This window comes from Rhinolophus ferrumequinum, chromosome 16 (genome assembly GCF_004115265.2).
Source record: "Rhinolophus ferrumequinum isolate MPI-CBG mRhiFer1 chromosome 16, mRhiFer1_v1.p, whole genome shotgun sequence".
Taxonomy (NCBI): domain Eukaryota; kingdom Metazoa; phylum Chordata; class Mammalia; order Chiroptera; family Rhinolophidae; genus Rhinolophus; species Rhinolophus ferrumequinum.
In genome coordinates this window covers 27,129,859-27,149,584 of record NC_046299.1, presented here as the reverse complement: position 1 = coordinate 27,149,584, position 19,726 = coordinate 27,129,859, and the positions used below count along the sequence as shown (strand labels likewise).

At 49.0% G+C, this 19,726-nt stretch overlaps 1 protein-coding gene across 1 annotated transcript in view; it reads right to left on the bottom strand.

The window, feature by feature from the left end:
* Positions 1-19,726, bottom strand: part of TLL2 (tolloid like 2) — a 116,024-nt gene that overhangs the window by 9,905 nt on the left and 86,393 nt on the right. Inside the window, exons 11-18 of the mRNA XM_033129759.1 lie at positions 16,595-16,711; positions 15,343-15,488; positions 14,655-14,850; positions 7,051-7,176; positions 6,164-6,324; positions 5,347-5,527; positions 3,838-3,963; positions 1,597-1,724 (exon numbers count right to left, since the gene is read on the bottom strand). Of these exons, the coding sequence (XP_032985650.1) occupies positions 1,597-1,724; positions 3,838-3,963; positions 5,347-5,527; positions 6,164-6,324; positions 7,051-7,176; positions 14,655-14,850; positions 15,343-15,488; positions 16,595-16,711 (1,181 nt within the window). The remainder of the gene's footprint in view (positions 1-1,596; positions 1,725-3,837; positions 3,964-5,346; positions 5,528-6,163; positions 6,325-7,050; positions 7,177-14,654; positions 14,851-15,342; positions 15,489-16,594; positions 16,712-19,726) is intronic.

The window sequence follows — 19,726 nt, the reverse complement described above, 5'->3', positions numbered from 1 at the left end:
CATTCCGAACACCAGGGGGCGCCATTGCCCCGCCGTCATCAGAGATTTATGTTGCCGTTGCGAACATTTTCCAGTAGATGGCAGTCTTGGGGAAGGAGTGCCTGTCTCTTAAAAGGCTCTCTTTAATTTACCCTCATCCAGATTCAAGGCTGTTCAGACCGACCCAGGAGAGCAGCACTCGAAAGCATTTCCTACATGGAAATGAGGTGCCCACTGGGGGCACCCTGTGATCAGGGGCCCTGTCGTCTCCACCCCTCGATGCCCTAGGCCTGGCAGAGAGAGACACCAGCCCCCACGCTCTAGCTTGGGAGTCTATTCACCTACCTGTCCTCACTGCTGTTGCTAATCAACACCCTCGCAAGCCTCAGGGCCACCTCTATTTATCATCATGTTCTTCTTTGTTCCCTTCCATTCTCCATTATTGTTCATCATTCAGAGGGACATCCGTTTGCCTTCTGAAGAGCTTACTCATCTCCAGAGTCTGAACAACCCATTTAAAAACTGTTTGTCTGTCTCAAGTACAACAACTTGTCCAGCTGGCAAGAGGGTTTGTTTTACACTCCAGACCTGGGAGTCCCTGGAGGCTGAGAAAGAGACTTGTAGGAAAGACTCATTTCTCTTTGAAATAACCCAGTGTGGTGTGCAGACCACAATCTTATGCATGGATGGAACTTTCAAAAAACTCTTGGAAGATATATATTTTTTAATTCAAGAGAGAATTAGCACACAAAACTTAATTTGCTATTGTTGAGAAAACATGTAAGTCATATGAATAATAAGAGCCCATTGAGAAGTTTGGGCAAGAAAAAGTATATATCTTTTTCCTATGAATGCACATACATGACTATATATGCAGGAAATTTCTGGAAGGATTCACAAGAAAATGTTCAGAGAAAACACTTTTAGTGGTGGCGGATGGCTCAGTTGGTTAGAGCGTGAGCTCTCAATAACAAGTTTGCTGGTTCAATTCCCCCATGGGATGGTGGCCTGAGTCCCCTGCAACTAAAGATTGAAAACGGCAACCGAACTTGGAGCTGAGCTGCACCCTCCACAACTAGATTGAAGGACAACTTGGAGCTGATGGGCCCTGGAGAAACACACTGTTCTCCAATATTCCCCAATAAAATTTAAAGAAAAGAAAAATAAAAAGAAACCACTTTAGAGTGGCATGAGGGATCTGGAAATGTTTTATTTTCACTTTCTAACCCTCTGAACTAATTACATTTTTTAACTTTGAGAATGCATTGTTTTGTAAAAAATTAAAACAGGAAACAGATAAATCTCAAACAGCACTGCGGAACAGGTGTGTTGGGTGCCACCTCAAACTGGTACCACTGTGAACAGGTGCTGCTTATAGAGCTTTTCTCACCCCCCACCCTCAGCTGAGGGCTTAATGTGTGTCCTCTCTTTAAATCTGCACAACAGCCCCGTGAGGTAGGTTTCACCAGCACCCCCATTTTCCAGATCATAAAACTGAGTCCTGGAAATGCTGAATAACTTCCCCAAGTTTCAGAGCTGGGAAAAGGCAGAGCAGAGACTCAAATCCATGTCTGTCTGACACCAAGGTCCCTGCTGTCCGTTAAGAAAATGACTCACAAGTTTCACCCTGTGGCCCTCGGTTGAAGAGATGTTCCAGGTGCACTCCCTCCGGCTGGGGTATTTGTCAGGCCAGTTGGGGCTCACCAGGGTCCCCTCTGCACTGCTGATCTTATGCGCACAGCCAGCTGGGGGTGATGGGGACACGCAGAGAGACATGATTCACTTATGGGCAGGATAGGAGGTGTTCTAAGACAGTCTCCTCCCCTTGCTCCTATTTGTCACATGGTCATTAGCAAATGTGGGGGCAGGGGGCAGCCTGAATCAAGTGTCGCCTGGCTCAGAGATTTGCTGGTTTACTTGGCGGTGCTGCCTTCCGGGTGGGGGCTGAGGAGCCAGGTCATCTTTCTTACTGTGGCTATTCACATCCTGGTGATGACTGGAAATATGGTAGAGTGAGTGATTTAAGAGCACAGGCCCTGAGATCAGTCAGGTTTGACCTCGGTTCAAGTCTTGGTACCGCCACCTTCAAGCTGTGGGACTTTGGGTACTTATATAAGTCTTGATGTCCTTATTTGTGAAAAGGGAATTATGTGGATTAAATGAGGTAACGCATGTAAAAGGCCCAGCAAGGGCTAACAAAGATCTGCATCACTATGCCTTCGTCTATATACTCCTTTTAGTTTTTCAAAGCAGTTTCATTTGGAGGCTAGGGATGTTGCCTTGGTTACGGTGCTATTAGCAAAGAGTGACCCCTTGTCTTGCTCAATGAGTAGGATTTTGGCCAATAGCTAGGATCTGTCTCCCTCTGTGTTGGGCACTGTGCTAAGCATTTTCAATGCATCCTCTCATTTCATCCTTCTCACTTTCCAGATGAAAATAAGTTTAGAGCAGGTAAGTGACTTGTTGGTAAAGGGTAGAGTCAGGACTCGAACCTGGGTCTACCTTTGCCTTTTCTGACTAGGAAATAGAGGGAGCTGAGGAGGTGGGCCGGGGACCACTGTGGTTTCAGGCTGAGGTCGCTGGACGGGGCAATTGAGGGCAGGTCAGAGGAACGGGGAGGGTGAAGTGTCAGCAAGGACTTTCCTACTGCTCATTGCTGGCTCTGTTCCTCAGCCACATAGGGAATAGGTACCACAGGAGCAGGGACTCAGCTCCTGGGAGATTGGTTCCCGCACCCCCTGCCTCACCCTGGGGGAACCCCTAGGAAGGGAGCCATGTTGAGTTGGTGGGACCTCAGTGGAGTTTCCATCCCTCATAGCGTCCCCCACACTACAGGAGGCAAGCCTTGTTCTGGCCCAGGCCCACCTCACAGGAGTTTGACAACAACTTTTTAAGTTCTAGAAGGACAGTACTTTCCAAGTTTTTCCGGCCTGACTCTCAACCCAACTTGTGACCACCCTTTTCTGTGTCATAGGGCCGAGCTTGGGGCGTCAGGGGGGCTGTACCCTGCTTCTAAAGATGTCTTAGCTCATCCTATAACATCCCAGGAAGGCCTTGACCAGACTCCGTGAACCCCAGCCAAATCTCCTAACTGAAATGTGTACCCCTCACCCTTGAGATCCTTTGTAGGGCTCTGTGGCTGGGGCGAAGACCCAGAGGTCTGTGTGTTTATCAGAGATGTTCAAACTCCCTTTACAGGGTGGGGTAAGAACAAAGGAAGGCCTTTCCCAGAATGACTGGACATTCAAAGCCATCTGGCCCTGAAGAACTCCCAGTAGTAAATGGAGCAGGGAGCAAAGTGTTCCCAACTCTATTTTTACTATTAAACCTGCACATGATAAATATTACGACATAGATGGCTGACATTTATTAACATTTCAAGTGCTTAATATGTGCCAGACTGTCTGAAATACTTTCTAGGCATTCTCTCATTTAATCCTCAGAAAAAAAATGTAAGAAAGGGTACATTTAGCCCCTTTTAACAGAAGAGAAAACTGAGGCTCAGAGAGGTTAAGTAACTAGTCCAAGGTCACACAGCTAATAAGTAGCAGAACCAGGATTTAAACCTAGGTAGTCTAATCCTGGAGCCTGGGAGTTTAATCACTTTGCAATCAGTAACTCTAGGAGAACACCTGAGGGCCCCTGCATGCCTCCTGAAGGACTGAGCTGCCCTGGAGAAAATCACTCTTCGGCAAGAGGGCAGGAGAAGGGAAGGCAGATGCGGAGTCTCAGGGGGACTCAGGGCTTGGCAGACAGGGAGGAGGGGCTCCTCACTCTCACTCTTACACACCAGCACACTCCTGGCAGCCAAGGTCAGCTCTCCCCACCCCCTGCCCCTGAGCAGAAGCCCAGCCTCACCCTCTTTACAGTCGTGCTCATTCTCATGGAGCCGGTAGCCATTCCTGCACCGGCACAGATAGCTCCCGAACGTGTTGACGCACTCGTGCTGGCACCCGCCGTTGTCCTTAGCACACTCGTCCTTGTCTGGGGAGATCAACGGACTCTCCTAAGGGGAACCACCAACTTGGGATGGTCCCTCTCGTCTCAGAACCCTGCTGAAAAGTAGCTTCCAGTAGGGAGCCTCCCTGCTTGCCCAGATTCTAATTATCCCCTTGCTGAGGGTGGGAGTGGGGGGGTGGGGGTGGGGAGGCAGCATTTGTTGGGTAATACATGGCCCTGGTATATATTGAATTCCCTATGCTCCTAAAGCACTTTAATGTATATTTATATGTTCTCCACCCCTGATCCCCGGCAAAAATAAGGAGCTCCTTAAAGGATAAGCTAATATTAATAATAATAGTCACAATAATAAAAATAACTACCATGTGTTGGGTATTGATTATGCCATGGGCACTGCCCCAATCACTTTCTATACATTATCTAAGTCAATTCTCACACACCCTTAGGAGGGAGGTGCCTATGCCCCCATTTTACAGTTAAGGAAACTGAGGCTAAGAATGCTAATGTGCCCAAGGTTACTCAGTGAGAAAGTGGCCTGTGTGACCCAGAGGCCTGGGCTTATCTGCCATGACCCCACACCACCTCCTGCCTGTGGAGTAGGGAAGTGTGCGGGCCTCGGGCCAGACAACCGCGTGCTAGTCTAGCCCTGCTCCACCACTTAGAACTGTTGTGACCTTGGGCAGTCCTTGACTTCAGTGCCTCAGCTGCCTCACCTGTAAAGTGGAGTCAATAAGGGTAGGATTGTTGAAAGGAGGAAATGAATTAGAACAGGTAAAGCCTTTAGAACAGAACAGTGTCCAGCCCGGAGTAAGTGTTAGCTTTTATTCATTATTACGTATGAATTCAAGTGTGAGCTGGTGTTATTGTTACGGTTCTTACAGCTCACACCAGAGCAGTGTGCAGCCCTCTCCTAAGACGAGTTCTTCCTGTAATAACCGAGGGCCAGCTTCCCTCCCCGGTCCCCCGGCGGGTAACTTCAGGGGTCAAGGCATACCGTCTTCTCGGTACCCTCTGCCCGCTGTGGGTAATGTGCCACTGAATACTTTGTATTTTAGTGTCACCCTCTTATTTCACAAGGACAACTAAGAATCCTTGGAGAACATGTAAAAAATAAAGAGATGAAGCCTACGCAACACTTAAGCACTGAACCACAAGCTAGGACAAGGCACAGAAGGGTCCTCCCCTTGAGCCTTTAGAGGACATGGCCCTGCCCACACCTTGACTTCTGGTCCCCAGAACTGGGAGAGAATCCATTTCTGTTGTTTGAAGCCATGCAGGTAATTTGTTATGGAAAGATGATGAGGGCAGGGCCACTGGCAGGCAGGGGTGGGCAGGTGCCTCAGAGGCTGGGAGCCAGCAAAGCCCTGCAGCCCTCCGCGCCGTGGCCTGGCCTCCAAACCTGCACACCTGAGAAGAAGTGGGCCCGGAAGCCGCGTTTGGAGACCGTGTTGTCTGACTTGAACTCCACACGCATATTGTTGCTCTGTGAGGTGATGACCTCGGGTGTCTCGGAGCCACAGAACCTGCCGTGCAGCCTGGCGTCGGGGGACAGGCCGCTGCGCACCTCCAGGAAGTCGTACTTACAGACCTGCAATCGAGCGCCATGGGGAGCCGCCCGGTGCCCCTACACCCCCATCCCGACCCCCGTGCCCTGCAGGACCCCTTCCTGAGAGCTGCACCCTGCCAGGTGGTCAGAAGGGCTCAGCTAGGTTCAGAGGGAGGATCCTTTTGACTCCTACTGGGGCCCCTCCAGCCCCAGGGGCAGACGCGGGGCACGCCTGACTACACTGGCTGTAGGGTTCTGCCTGGGCCTCGGCTACTTGGTCGTCCCATGACCCCTACTCAAAGAAGGGAACAGGCTGAATATACCTGGTCCCCAGCAGCACCTCACTCCCTTCATTCCCCTCAGCTGGACACTAACCCCCCCAGAGTCCTCCCCCAGGGGACATGCCTGTGTGAACCACCTCCCACCCCCAAGACCTGCTTCCTTCGCTCTTGTCCTGCTTCTCCTTGAATTTATCAGTGACAAGAGGACCCACACACTCTGTCTGCAGAGCATGTGCAGCTAAAAACTGCTGCAGCAAATACTCCCCAGATGCTGCCCAGCTAAGATGCCATGACCCTAGGAAGCCACCTCCCTGCCTGTTGGCCCCTCCCTGGTTCCCAGCCCGGAGCCACAAAGCTGCCAACACAATCCCCAATCAATTAGAGCGCAGAAACATACATCGTTGCCTTCCAGTTCAAATACTTCAAACTGAAGGGAGATCCGGTACTGAGTGGGGGCCACCACCTGCCAGACACAGTTTTTGTTGATGGGGTAATCCTTCGGCCACCCCGGGCTGGTGATGGTTCCGTTCAGCTTGGTAATGAAACCGCCACAGGCCACTGCACGGGGAAACAGAAGCAAGATTCATTTGGTGTTAGTTCCAAGTGAGTGCGATTCCCCTAAGCAATAAGCCCTGCTGTTCTTCAGAGAAAAAGTTAGACAATCTGCACTGATTAATTCAGTGTCCTTTCTTCAACTGAGGATTTGGAGGGATAAAGTTGAGGACAGGTCTTTACTACTTTTAAAAATGACAACAATGCATTTGTGCTGACGTGTCACCCAGTGGCATAGTTGGGAACTCCACATGACTTGGACCAAAGGAGAATTAGAAATGTTTGCACCAAGCCATGCAATGTACCTGGCTTATATAAACAAGCCGAGTCATGCAGGTAGGTAAGGTAGATAGAACACCAGCCAGGTAGAAATGGAGTGAATAAAATGGCTATTAGTTGAGTCGCATCAACGTGCTCAGGGTTTGTTTGTTTTTTTTTTTATTTTTTTATTTTATTTATTTTTTTTCTACCTTAATAATCATGTGAATTTTACATGGTCACAGAAGGAAATAAACCACGGCTCCAGTTTTAGTTTCTAGCGTGGAGTCTGTGTGATTTGGGTGGGCAGTCCTTTCACATTTGTGAATTTATCGAGTTGTTTCTCCCTCCAATCATCCACCACAGCTGCCTGTTGTTACTTCGCAGCCAGCCGGCGCCCCATCTCTGCTCCATGTCCCTTAGGACTTGCAGCCCCCTCCACTTTCATTCCAGCTTGGCAGGTCCAACACCAACCTTCACACGTCTTCCTATCGGCGGCCAGCTCATAGCCAGGATCACACGCGCACTGGTAGCTGCCCAGCGTGTTCATGCAGCGTTGCTCACACCCTCCACGATCTGGCCAGGAACACTCATCCACTTCTGCTGGGGGAAAGGTGACCTCGGTTAAATCGTCACAAGGCTGCCTGGTCTGTTCCCCACCACAGTCCACATCCCAGAGTCCCTAGCAAGTGTCCTCCAAGAACAAGAACGGCTCCTGGGGAGCACCTCCTAAAGCATCTCATGTCCACATCTCAGGACCAGCAGCAGCTCGAGTAAAGGGTAGGATCCTGAGAACACAGCAGGAGTCACGTGTTAGCCAGGAGAAGGGCTCTGCTCAGGAGAGATCAGGCCTGGATAACTTCCCCCTTTGAAGGGCTCAGGCAGCTGTATTCATTTGCGATTTTTAAAAATCTCAAAGGTTCCATAACCAAAGACTTAACTAATTTCAATGCCATGGAATTACCCCCGCCTGAACCCAAATACAGAACTTCTCAGGGACATTAAATAAAGGGCAAGGACAAAGGGACACGTTTGTAGATGAAGATGTTTAAGTGTCCTCCAGAGACAGAACAAGAACATGTGATTTAGCATTTTTATAAATAATCTGAAGAGGTGTGCATAGGGAGATCGTCAAGGTTACGGAAAACACTGGGCTCTTGGGTTAGCCAACGCTCAGGAGAAATCGTCGGCAGAGGCTGCAGGGAGACTGAGTCAGCAGGGCAATCAGATGGCATTCAGCACCAACAGTGTCTAGCGATGTATTTGGGGGACAATTAAATAACAGCAAGTAGGACGCCAGGAACGCTATCCAAAAGGAAAACAAGGGAGTCGTTGGAGAATCTCCCCAGACACATCAGCTCAGGAACCACTGAAGAAAAGCAAAATCCAGGCATTGGGCATCTCCAAGAAGAGTATCAGAAATAAAAGGAAAAATCGTTTTCTGTTGCCCAAGCTGTGATACATCTGTCCCTGAAAGAGAGCATATCGGTTTTGGCCTAACGGAGCCGGAGAGCCTAGTGAAGAGACATCTGAACACTGAGACATTAAACCAAAAAAAAGAGTCCAATCTAGGAAGAAGAAAGGTTGGAGTGGGGGAGGAAAGTATTGGTGGTTCAGAACACCATGGAAAGTAGGAAAGGAGCAAGCACAGAGATGTCCACAAAATCTCGAAAGACCATATACTACAAACAAAATAAATCAGGATGGCTTTGAGTTAGTCAGTAAAGACCTGAAAAGATCCCAGGCCTGCCACCTCAGCAGGGATCCTTTTAATAACACTTCTGATAGATGGCTTATCAGACCCGGCTTGAAAACACCCAGAAATAGGGCTCTTGCTGCTTTTCTTGTCCTGTGCAGTTGGAATTGTCAAAATTCTGACTCCTTGCGTCTTCCAACCCCTGGGTTCTCCAGAAAATGCAAAGCCTTTCACCATAATGTCTCCCTTCACTCTCCTTTTCCAGCTCAAATAAACCCATTTCCTTCCAATCTTCCTTGTTTACGATGCACAAAATACTCATCAATCAGGTTGCTGTTCGCTGGGTAAGGGAGTTTGTAAATATCCTGTCGCTCGTTCTAAGAATTGCTGTGTTCTTGGGCTTAACAATGGCTTACGTGTGTCGGTCGGGGAGACTGGGACGGGAGGACACGCTCTAGGCAGGGGATTAAAGTTGTCCATGGCCTCAAATAAATGTGTTAAATCAGCTGAAACAGTAACAATCCTGCAATTATTTCTCACTTTACAATATGCAAAGCACTTTCTTCGACGTTTGTTTGAAAGCATAGAAGGAGGAGAATAAACGCTAAGAAGAAATGGAGGGTGTCCAGGCTACAGAGGGAGCCAGACAGACCTGGGTTGGATCTTCCCCCAATAAATTGTGTGATTCGACCTCTCTGAGCCTTCCTCTTGCTGTAAACTGAGAAGAATACCTGCTTGTAGGGCTGTGGTGAATGAAATGATACACATGAGGACCCCGGCGTATAGATACAGTGCAGAGGGGGTATCACTATAGACCACAGTGGGGCTGCTTTTGAAATCCCTGCGGGTGGAGAGACACAGTGATGGGGGTAGTGAAAAGGATAAGGTTACCTGCGCATACCTGAATCAGGTGGGAGTGGAGTGGTACAGGGGAAGGAGACAAGGCAGGAACAGATAGAAGGAAAATGCACCAAGGATGGGCCCATGAAGACTAGATAGGGAGGAGGGCAGCACAGCAGAATCAACAAGCTTGCTGGTGAGCACCGGGAGAGGGAGAAAGGAACTGTGGGAAAAGCCCATTGCAATAGACTCAGATGAACAAAGGACCAAGGCAGTGGTGGGGTGGGGGATGCCGTGATGCCAGAAGATGCTATGGCTCTGGGCAGGACACACGTATGTCACAGGCAAGAAAGGGAGGACCACAGATGAATAAGGCTTCTGGTGCCATCACAGCCACATGGAAGGAAGCTGGCTGCTGGGATCCATATGAGCCGAAAGCAAAGGGAATATAGCGCCTCCAGAGACTCGAAGGGTAGGGTGTTTGGCCCAGGAAGGTAAGTGAAAGGTATACGTGTACACCTGAGCTCTCTCACAAAAGCAGTGGGTATTTTGGCCATTTGCAACACTGCTCCAGCTTGGGTGGGTGGCATGGAAGTATGCAAGGGGCCCTGCTTTTAGTGAGAGCCTGGGTGTCCTCTGTGTCACCTCCACACTGTGATGACGTAGTGTCGGCTCCACGCCCCATGGGTTCATGCTCGCTCTGGGCTACAGTGGCTGAGGCCAAGCCTGTCAGGAAAACCGGGGAAAGTGTGGGTGTGGGAGAAACTGAACCCAGATTACATGGCTTCTTTGCCTTCTCCAAGTGATATTAGTGGAAAAAGGAATCACTCCATGATTAGATAATGAAATGACTCAGGTAGGATCCCAAAACTTGTTTCAAAAAGGGTTAAGGAAGGAGAAGGCAGGGCACATCCCGAAGGTTTTGAAGAAGTACCTTGAAAGATGCTGGCCGCCCTAATCAAACAGCCATGGTGGTCCCTCAGCAGTGGGACGGTGGACGGTGGGAACCCTCAGATACATCTGTGGAAAGTGTGTGACCAAAATGGCCCTGCCAACCCTCGAATGCTCCTGCCATCTCCTGACGTAACCAGAGACGCGAGGTGCTCTGCCGGCTGCCCAGCCAGCAGGCGGAGAGGGGCTGCCATCTGGCACCAGGAGAGGGATGCAGAGGCCAGCTGGCACCCTGGTCAGTGCCATGCACCAGCTGGGCCCTGACCAGAACCTCCTGCCAACTGGCACCACGGCGAGAGCTTCCTTGACTTGGCCCAACTCTTATCCATGGCCTTTGTAGTTACTCTTCTAGTATCTTTCACTGGACGAGTCCTGACACTCGCCCTGGGCACTGTGTGTTCACAGGACTTCCTACTTATTGCCTCTTGGAAAAAGACGGGGCAAAGACACCAACTGTGCAGTCTCTGGACTTGCGCTGCCCGATATGGTAGCTACCAGCCCTGTGTGGTTATCAAACACTTAAAATGCAGCCAGTCTACACTGGGATATGCTAGGAGTGTAAAGCACACTGGATTTCCAAGACTTAGTATGAAAAGAAAACATATAAAATGTCTCATTGATATTGTATATACTGATCACATATTAAAATGATAGTATTTTTGATATATTGAGTTAAATAAAATAAATTAATTTGACCTGGTTTTATTTTGGAGGGTTTTGGGGGTGGGGGTAAAGGGGCTGCTAGAATGCTTAAAATACATTTGTGACTTGCATCCTATTTCTATTGAACAGGCACTGCTGTAGACTTTGGTTTTCACCTCATTCATCCTCCTGGGGACCCCAAAATGTAGGCAGAGCAGGGAGCAGGATGACTAATCCACAAATGAGGAATCTGAGCCTCATTCCTTCATTTCTCCATCCATCCATTGCTCAGTAAGTATTCATTGAGCCTACCGTGGGCCAGGCAGTGGGAATAGAGTGGAGAACAAAGCAGGTATGATCCAGTCTCAAAAAGGAGAACTGGCACCTGATAGTGAACAGCTCGTAAGAAATAAGGGCAGGGCTGGAACCCGAACTTCAGATGCTAAATGCAGGGCCCTTTACCCTATACTCCCACAGTATCAAGAAAGCAGAAAGGTGACCAACTGTCAGAATCAAATCACAAACACAAATGAAAAATTCAAATTCCTTCACTTTACTTGCCTGTGGCTTTTAGGTATCTGTTGTGGAAAGACAGTGCTCTGTGGGATGCTGCAGATCCAGGATCTAGTTCTAGCTTGGCTGCCTTAGAACTCCAGTTTCCGCAACTTGAAAGTGGGGGTGACGATAATACCTACCAAGGGATTGTTCTGAAGATAAGGGGAGATAACTAATGTGGTTTCTGGCACACTCAATAGATGTCTTTGCTTTGCCCTTTAATAGTCCAATGAGGTTTCCATCAGTCCTGGTTCGTCTTTTAAGGTTCAGGGTCGAGGTCATCCTCTGTGACATAAAGATGTCAAGTGGGTCCCGTGCACTCAGTTAGTATAGATGGGCCTCAACTAACACCTTCACGGACATCTAAAAAGATGTTTGCAAATTGAAGTGCCCTTGAAGCAGCAGGCTGGGTAACCTGACCCCACCCCCAGGCTGAGCCTGATGGTCTCCGGCCTCCTCCCAGGGCCACGCCACTGCCCATCTGCTTGCGGGTCTCTTTCACCACCTGAAGCTCTTGAGAACAACGACTGTGTTCTCCTTTTTGTCCACAGCCCCTAGCACACTGTTTGATGACTGCTGAATGAATATTAAATGGGGCGAAGGAAGATGGGCTCTTCTAACCAGCAAATGGAGCTGGTTATCATGGTTACTTACCAGGCAAGGCTCTCAGCTCAGTGCCTTACAAAGCAGTTCAGCATCATAGAGAGAAACACTCTTTTCCACTGCTCTGAGCTCTCCAGTGGGGTTGCCACACAAAACGCAAGAGGCTTAATTAAATTTGGATTTACGATGAACAATCCATTGCTTCTTAGCACAGTGTGTAATATTTGGGACATACTTATACTGAAAGATCATTCTTCCCCTGAAATTCAAATTCAACTGGGTATCCTATTTTTGTTTTTTCTAAATCTGGCAACCTTATCCTCCAGCTCTAGCTGGTTCTCTCAAACGTGTGTATCGCTGATTATCAGCAGAACCAGGAATGAGGTGCGTTGGGCCAGTGCCAACTGGTGACCAGTTACCTCACTGGGAAGAACTCCCAATACCTCATTTCCAGACCTGAGGATGGAAGGCAGGGGAGGAGAAGGACCAGAGAATTAGAGTAATAGAATTAGAATGAAACCTCATAATCATTTGTGACATGTGGCAAACAAAATCAGGCCTCCCAAAGCTGTCCATGACTTAGTCTCTGGATCTTGTGAATCTGTTACCTTATGCGGCAAAGGGACTTTGCAGATGTGATTAAAGATCTTGAAGTGGGAGATTATCCTGGACTATCTGGGTGGGCCCAATGTAACTACAAGGGTCCTTATAACTGAAAGCGAGGGAGAGAGTTAGGGTCAGAAAAAGAGATGTGACGATGAAAGCACAGGTCTGTGATGCAGCCTGAGAAAGACTCAACTGGCCACTGTGGGCTTGGAGATGGAAGGGCACCACGAGCCAAGGAACGCCGGGGCCTCCTCCAGAAGCTGGGAAAGGCAAGAAACTCTGATCTCCAGAACCATAAGATAATACATTTGTGTTGTTTTAAGCCACCAAGTTCGTGGAAATTTGTTACAGCAGCAACAGGAAACCGATACCTGGCAACCGCAAAAAGAAATTGTCACGTCATTTTTTTCCAGAGAGAAAAATAACCATCTCAAAAGACGCCTTCCCAAGCGAAGACAATTAATGGGACCAAACATTATACCACGTGTAGTTGCTTATGCTATTTCATTCACTCCTGACAACAACTCTGCAATAACCTGGTAGCTGCCATTTCTACAAGTGAAGGGGATTGGGGCTCAGAAAGGTTGTGCAACTTGCTCAAGACCCCCCCGCCAGTGTTGCTAAGGCACCTGCAGTCTGGGCCAGGGTGGGGCAGGGGATGCGAATTTCCAGGCATCTCAGCTAAGACTGTCATGTTCTTCTTCCCGTACAACCACCAGCAGACCTACATTTGAAATATGCTTTCTGTGGCCTGGCTTTTTTGCTTGGGAAAGAATTAAATTTTGTCTCCAGATATTCAGAGCATTATAATTCTTGTTTCTGCTTGGGTTCTGCTCTCCCCAGATGCCTCAAGACAGAAAAAAAGAATAATCCCACATGCTTGTGTGGCATTTTTCAGCTGATGAAGTGTCTCCACAGCCATCACGTCATTGGGGCATCAAAACAGGTTAGGTAAAAGGGGCAGATTTCCAACCCCGCTCCTGTTTTACAGAGAACAAAACAAAGTCTTCAGTAACAAATGGCTGCCTGCTCAGAGTCACATAGCTTGAAGTGGGTTCTTCTGACACCCACTTACTTATGCAGAACCTGGGAGAAGGGGCTAAGAGGGGGCAGATGGGGAGACTGGGAGTAAGGAAGGGATCAGGATTTCTGGGTTGGCACAGCCAGGAGTCCTGGGAAGGGAGAGAGGGAAGGGAAAGCAGCCTTCTCCTGGGCAAGAGTGGTGCCACTAATCAAAGGACCTCATGTGCAGACTGGATATCTCCATTTAGTGGCTGCTGGTGTGCTATTGGTGCCTAATCACAATGTATCGTTGAATATCCAATATTCCCTTATAGGGGGTTGCCTGAGGGGCTCCCAGGGTCCTGAGAACAGAGAAGGAAGATCTTCCCATTGAGAGGAATCCTGGGAAGCCTGCTGTGCTGGGCCAGGAATGCTGGTCTTCCCATACCACTGTGGGTCTGGTTTCCTCAAGACCCTGTAGAGAAGTCGGTCCCTAAGGCCACACGGAGGTGTGTTCCCCTGAGCCCCACCCCCTCACTCTCCTCCCTACCCCACCCACTTTAGGCTAGGGGCTGATGCTTCGGGAGCTGATGCTTCGGGAGCTGAAGACCTGGGCTGCCTCGCTGGCGCACATCTGGTAATGCAACGTACTGTCCTAGAAAGAGTTTGAGCTTAGGAGTCACACTCGCTGTGTCTGGATTTTTGATCTGCCACTGAACTACCTGACTGCCCCTGAACAGCCCTTCTCAACACTGATTAAACGTGCTCCAAACACAGCTAAAGGGTTATTTTGAAAATTAAATTACACTGTGTAAACCACGTACCTTGCACAGTTCCTGTCACACAGTAGGTGCTCAATTAATGCTAGTGGCTACACAAATATTTATTGTTATCAGTGCTCAGTTTCACTGAGGTTCACTACCTTGACCTTGCAAACTTAGGAAATCTGATTTCCAAGCACAGCAGCAGAACTTCCTGCCACGTAGAAGCCAAAGCTGAGCCTGTTCTGAGTCGGTGTGAACTCTGTTGGGGGCCCTCGCGCAGCCCAAAAATGGGTTGCCGTCTGCTCCCTGCAGAGAGCCTTGTTTGGTGCTAAGGTTCCGTATGGGTTTTGTGATTCTTAAGCCAGGGGAGCAATTACCTCTTCCTGTGACTATAAGTGGAAACAACTGCTAATTCATACCCTTGAAAAAATTGGCTGCAAAGCCCGCTTTATTGATAGAGCCATCGGACACAAACTTCATCCACATTCTGTTAGAGCTCGATTTCACATCCTCTGGCTTCTCATAGCCACAAAAGTGGCCAATCAGGGTGCTCTCGTCCGTGGGGCCATCGCGGATTTCCAGGTAGTCATATGCACAGCTGTCATGCCTTTCAATCTAAATGGAGAAACAGAGGCAACGTGGAAGACAACCAATGGCTTGGCCTTAAGGTTTCTGATTTAAGAAGGGAAATTCAGTATCAATCTGAAAAATCTAACCAAGAGGCCAAAGGACCCAAGTGTGTCCCAGGCTTCTCCAAGACATCTCCTACTTGTGGAAGTCAAGGGCGAATCAAGCTGCGAAGAGACTGAGAGATGATAAATGGGGAAGAACAATTCTACAAAACTTCCCAGGATCCCATCCTAGACTGTCACGCGATTATTCTCCCACACTTTCTAGCAGCCTTCAGAAAGGAGGCAGAGGAAATTTCAAAGCCTGCAAAGTTTTTGATGTCAGATGTCCATCCAGGTACAAAACATCGTGGGCTTGAAACGTTTTCTTAGGGTCATGTTTTCCACCAAAAAATAGAAACCCATCTTTGTAGCCCAGAAAGTGCCTAGCAAGTTGGCATTGCTTCTTCCTTGGAAAGACCATCCAAGTAGTACTTACCTCAAAAGCCTGGAAGGTGAGCCCCACGTGAAACCCCTCCGAAACTGTAATCCTCCAGACACATTCCTTGGAAGGTCTGTAGTCATCCGGGTAGTTGGGAGATTGAATCTGGCCGGCGTCTTTGTTAATGTCTCCCCCACAGGTAGCTTTAGAAAGAAAACCAGAGAACCAGCTTGAGAAAGAGAAAGGAAGGGGGTCCCTGGTTAGATCTCACGAAGGAAGTTGGCCACTCCTCACCACTAGGTGACTCCACTTGCCAACATTTTCATTTCCATCCAACCAAGACTGAGCCTCCAGAAAGGCATAATTTCATTTGTTTGCATCTCTGAATTTTTTTCATATAGAAAAGAACCATGTAGAGCAGCAGTCGTTCTCTACCTTTGCTGTGCATCGAAATCACCTGGGAGATTTTTCAAACCATGGAAACCGGGGCCACATCCCCACAAGTTCTGACTGAAGTGGGTCTGGGGGCACTCAGAGCAGCAGTGATGTGTAAGAGTTCCCCAGGTAACGCTAATGTGGAGGTAGGGACCGCTGGAGCAGAGGGACGTGAGAGTGTGCACGTGCACACACGCACACGTACATTCTTCCTTTTCTTAAAACGAAACATTGGCCTCTCCAAAATCACAATTTAAGGCCAAAAGAGGCCTTAGTAACCACGTAGTGGTTTCCTGGGGGGGACGGGTGGGGCAGTGCACTGGGGTAGCTACCCAGAGAAACCTAATATGTGGAACAAATAGAAGCGGACCTGCCCTGGTGGCAGCTGCTTAGAGCCTCGACCTGCTGGTTCTCTCACCTCAACCACCATGGTGACGTCAGAGGCCCTTCCAAGAAATGTATCCGAAAGCCCCCCGACAATGCCCAAAGTCCTCTCTTCGCAAATGAAACAAACAGGGGCTCCGAGAGGTTAGGTTTTTTGCTCAGGCTCACACCGCTATTCAGACTGTTCTCATTGCCACAGGGTTCTATACGCCCTGGTACCACCGCTCACGGGACTGGAATGAGGGTTCAGCAGCATGGTGACAGGTAGATGACATCTATCCTGAAGTGAGCACAGCTGGCCCCTCCGCTTCCAGAGTGTGGGGGCAGAGGACAATGCACGCCTCAGCCTAGCCCACTCGGTTGTTGCCCCCTTCCTCACGGCTCTGGCAGCTACCACGCACGCCCGGCAGGAAGAGGGACAGCGGGCTGCATGTGAAGGGCAGAGGCACATCAGGAGCTACCCAGGTGACGTCTTCCATCACGAACGAACCTTCATACACCGCGAAGAAACCCTTGCCCAGGATGTTGCTGCTGCTCCGGAACTCCACCCAGAGCCGGCTGTCTGTGGAGACGAGGGGCTCCGGGGCTTTGTCACCACAAAACCTACCTGGGAAGTGAAAAGGAACAGTCAGGCTGCGGGTGGACAGCAGGAAGCGGCTTACTGCAGGCAGAGGGAAAGTGGTGTTTTCTTTAAATGTGGTTCAAGGTGAGTAATAACCCCCACTGTGGCAACTCCTCCTGTAGCACACACAGGAGCAGAAGATGGAATGGAAACAGTCACACAACCGTGTCCCTTCCTCGGAATGCCTTGTACCCGGAATATAACCCAGGCACCCCTCTCTCCTGCCAATGGGACTTGTTGAAGTGCTGAAGGTGTGGCCGGATAATGTCCTGAGATGGTGATAGCTGTGCCCCACCCCCAGCCCCCGGTGTTTCCTATTACATACATACCCTTCTCTTTTGGGGGCATGCCTTTGGGAAGACATTATGCCTTTCTCGCCTCAGAGAAGGCATGCCAGAGATCACATGATGAAGAAATCAGATCTTCTTGGCTTTTGAATGTCTCAAGCCTAGTCACAATGCCAAAGATTTAGAAGAATACACAATGAATAAGAGCACATCTTCCTGTCCTTGTAGCCTTAGAGAGAGTCCTAGGATGGAAGAGTGAGGGGACCAGGGAGAGAGGGGCTTGGAGAAGGCACCATGGAGCCTCTAAAAGGATTCAGTGCCCTATCCCACCCTGAGCTGAGACTGTGGGTGGAAGGGATGATAGAGACGCTCAGTACGTTTCAGGACCTGAGAAGCAGATAACTCTGCCCAGTCTCTGGGCAGAGCCTGGAGCAACAACAAGACCCTAGACTTCCCATGTCGCACCCGGGTCAGAACAAGTGTCTGCAGGTTTGTTAAGACATGAAGCCAGGCGACAGGCACGCAGACAGAATTCTTCAGGGAAAGCAGGGTGTGACGGCAGCAGTGTGGTTTCAGGCTCCTGGGAGGGGTGTGGAAATGACTTTCCTGTCGCCCAGAGGATATCTTCTAGGGAGACAGGGACAAGGCACCAAGCTGAAGTGGCCCGGGGCTGAGACAAGGAGGAGGCCCAGCAGCCTCTTAGATGGACAGAGGACGGTAGACCAGCCCAGGATGAGGTCATCCCAGCAACGCCAGCCAGGTGGTACCATGGAGGCCTCTCCTACTGCTGCGCCCTGGCCCCAGGTCTGCCCCCCGCCAGCACCCCCACCCTGGGGGCAGAAGGAAAACACAAACTGACTGAAATAAAGTTCCCACTACCTGTTAGAAAGGGGCTCATAATTGTTACTGAACTTTCGTTATTTAAAAATGCAAATAATGCATCTTTCTTAGACACTTGGGTGTCTGAAATTTGGACCCTCGACAGAGGAAAAGGGGGGAGGACCCGTCTTCCCAGTGTACGGTCATCCTTGGGCATACGATTCCTAACGCCATGTAAGAATGGCGTCTGGGGCCGGGACAGGGAAGGAGATGGGCTGTGTCGTACCGACCAGTTCTCAACACAGACCCGCCAAGACCTACTTGGACTAGAGGTCACGGTTCTGACAAGTACCCCCCGGGTGAATTTCTTAGAAAATCTATTTAACCTTGGGGGGACATGGGGAGTGACTTTTAATGGCTGTGGGTTTTCTTTCAGTGGTAACGAAGGTCTTCTAAAATTGACTGTGGTCACGGATGGCTGTCCAATTCTGTGAGCATGCTGGAAACCACTGACCAAAACCACTGACTTGAACACTTTAGATGGTGAATTGTACGGCATGTGAATTATATTTCAATATCTTTTTTAAAGTCCATGTAACAGACCTTTAGAGGGCACTCTCTTATTATCAGCACCATGTGAGGTACTAGATCAACCTCTTGAAGCTGTAACTCTGCTTTACCTTTCTGAGAAATGGGGGAGTAAGGTTGGGGAAGAAATAATTTCCTCACGGCCAACTGTAGCATCCATCTGGGGAGACAGGGGGTAAAGGCTGCTTTCTTTACCCCCTTTGCTTTCTTCCGGTTCTGGCCACCTGCAGCCTTTTGGATTTCGTACGCTTCATATTAAGTGAGATGAGCTGATGAAACCGCTGCCAAGAATTCGGCAAGGAAAAATCCATCAGAAGCCTATAAATTTTCAGTAATGGTTCCTCTGGCATGGCCAATTAGTTCTTGGAAAACAACATGCAGGCGTGGGCAAGTATTGCTTACCAGAGAGGAGACGGAGCTGCTAAACCACAGTTAGACAACACCAGTTCACAAGGAATTCCTTCTCAGCCTAGCCCAAGTGTCAAGTCCAAATTCTCCTTTTAAAACCCCAGCTGTCACAGCTATTGGAGGTCGTTTCCAGAAGAGAGAGGAACTGCCACTGTCTTGCTGCCTAAGAATCCAACCGGACGTGATAAGCCACCTACCCCAAGACCACAGGACAACCCATTTCTGCTCGGTACTCCGGAGAAGGAAGGAGTGACAGACTAAGGTGTATTTTATTGCCTTGGCAGAGCTAGACTGGGTAGAACAAATTAAAAATTATTTCTAAGGAATGTCTCTCCCGAAATCACCTCGTAATTCTTAACCGGAACCCTCTCTGTCGTCCCTTGACTGATGCCTCAACATTCTCATCTTCACCCGTAATGACACTAATAAAAGCTCCTTTTTTATTGAGCATGCTTATGCCAGACACTGTCCTAAGCCCTTTACATGGATTATCTAATTGCACCCCCACTCGGCCATGAATTAGGTGCTATCATTAATCTTATTTATAAGAAAACTAAAGATTGGAGAATTTGAGTTGAGTTATACTCAAAGTTGTAAGTAGAAGCAGGATTTGAACCTTGACAGTCTACGATCTGACCTCCTTCATCCATCTCACCATCATCGTCACGTGACATCACCACCACCGCCACCAAAAGGAACATCTCAGTTTCAGGTGCAATTCTGAACACTGTACATTTTGGGGTTAACAGACATCAAATCTACTCTCGGAGAATGTAAAGATCATTCCCACTTCCCAGTTTGGAAGCAGACACATAGGCATGGAGATCAAAGCCTCAACCATAAAGAAAGTTTACAGCAATGGCAGGCTTGGCTGTTTGACTCATGCTGTCGTTTCTGC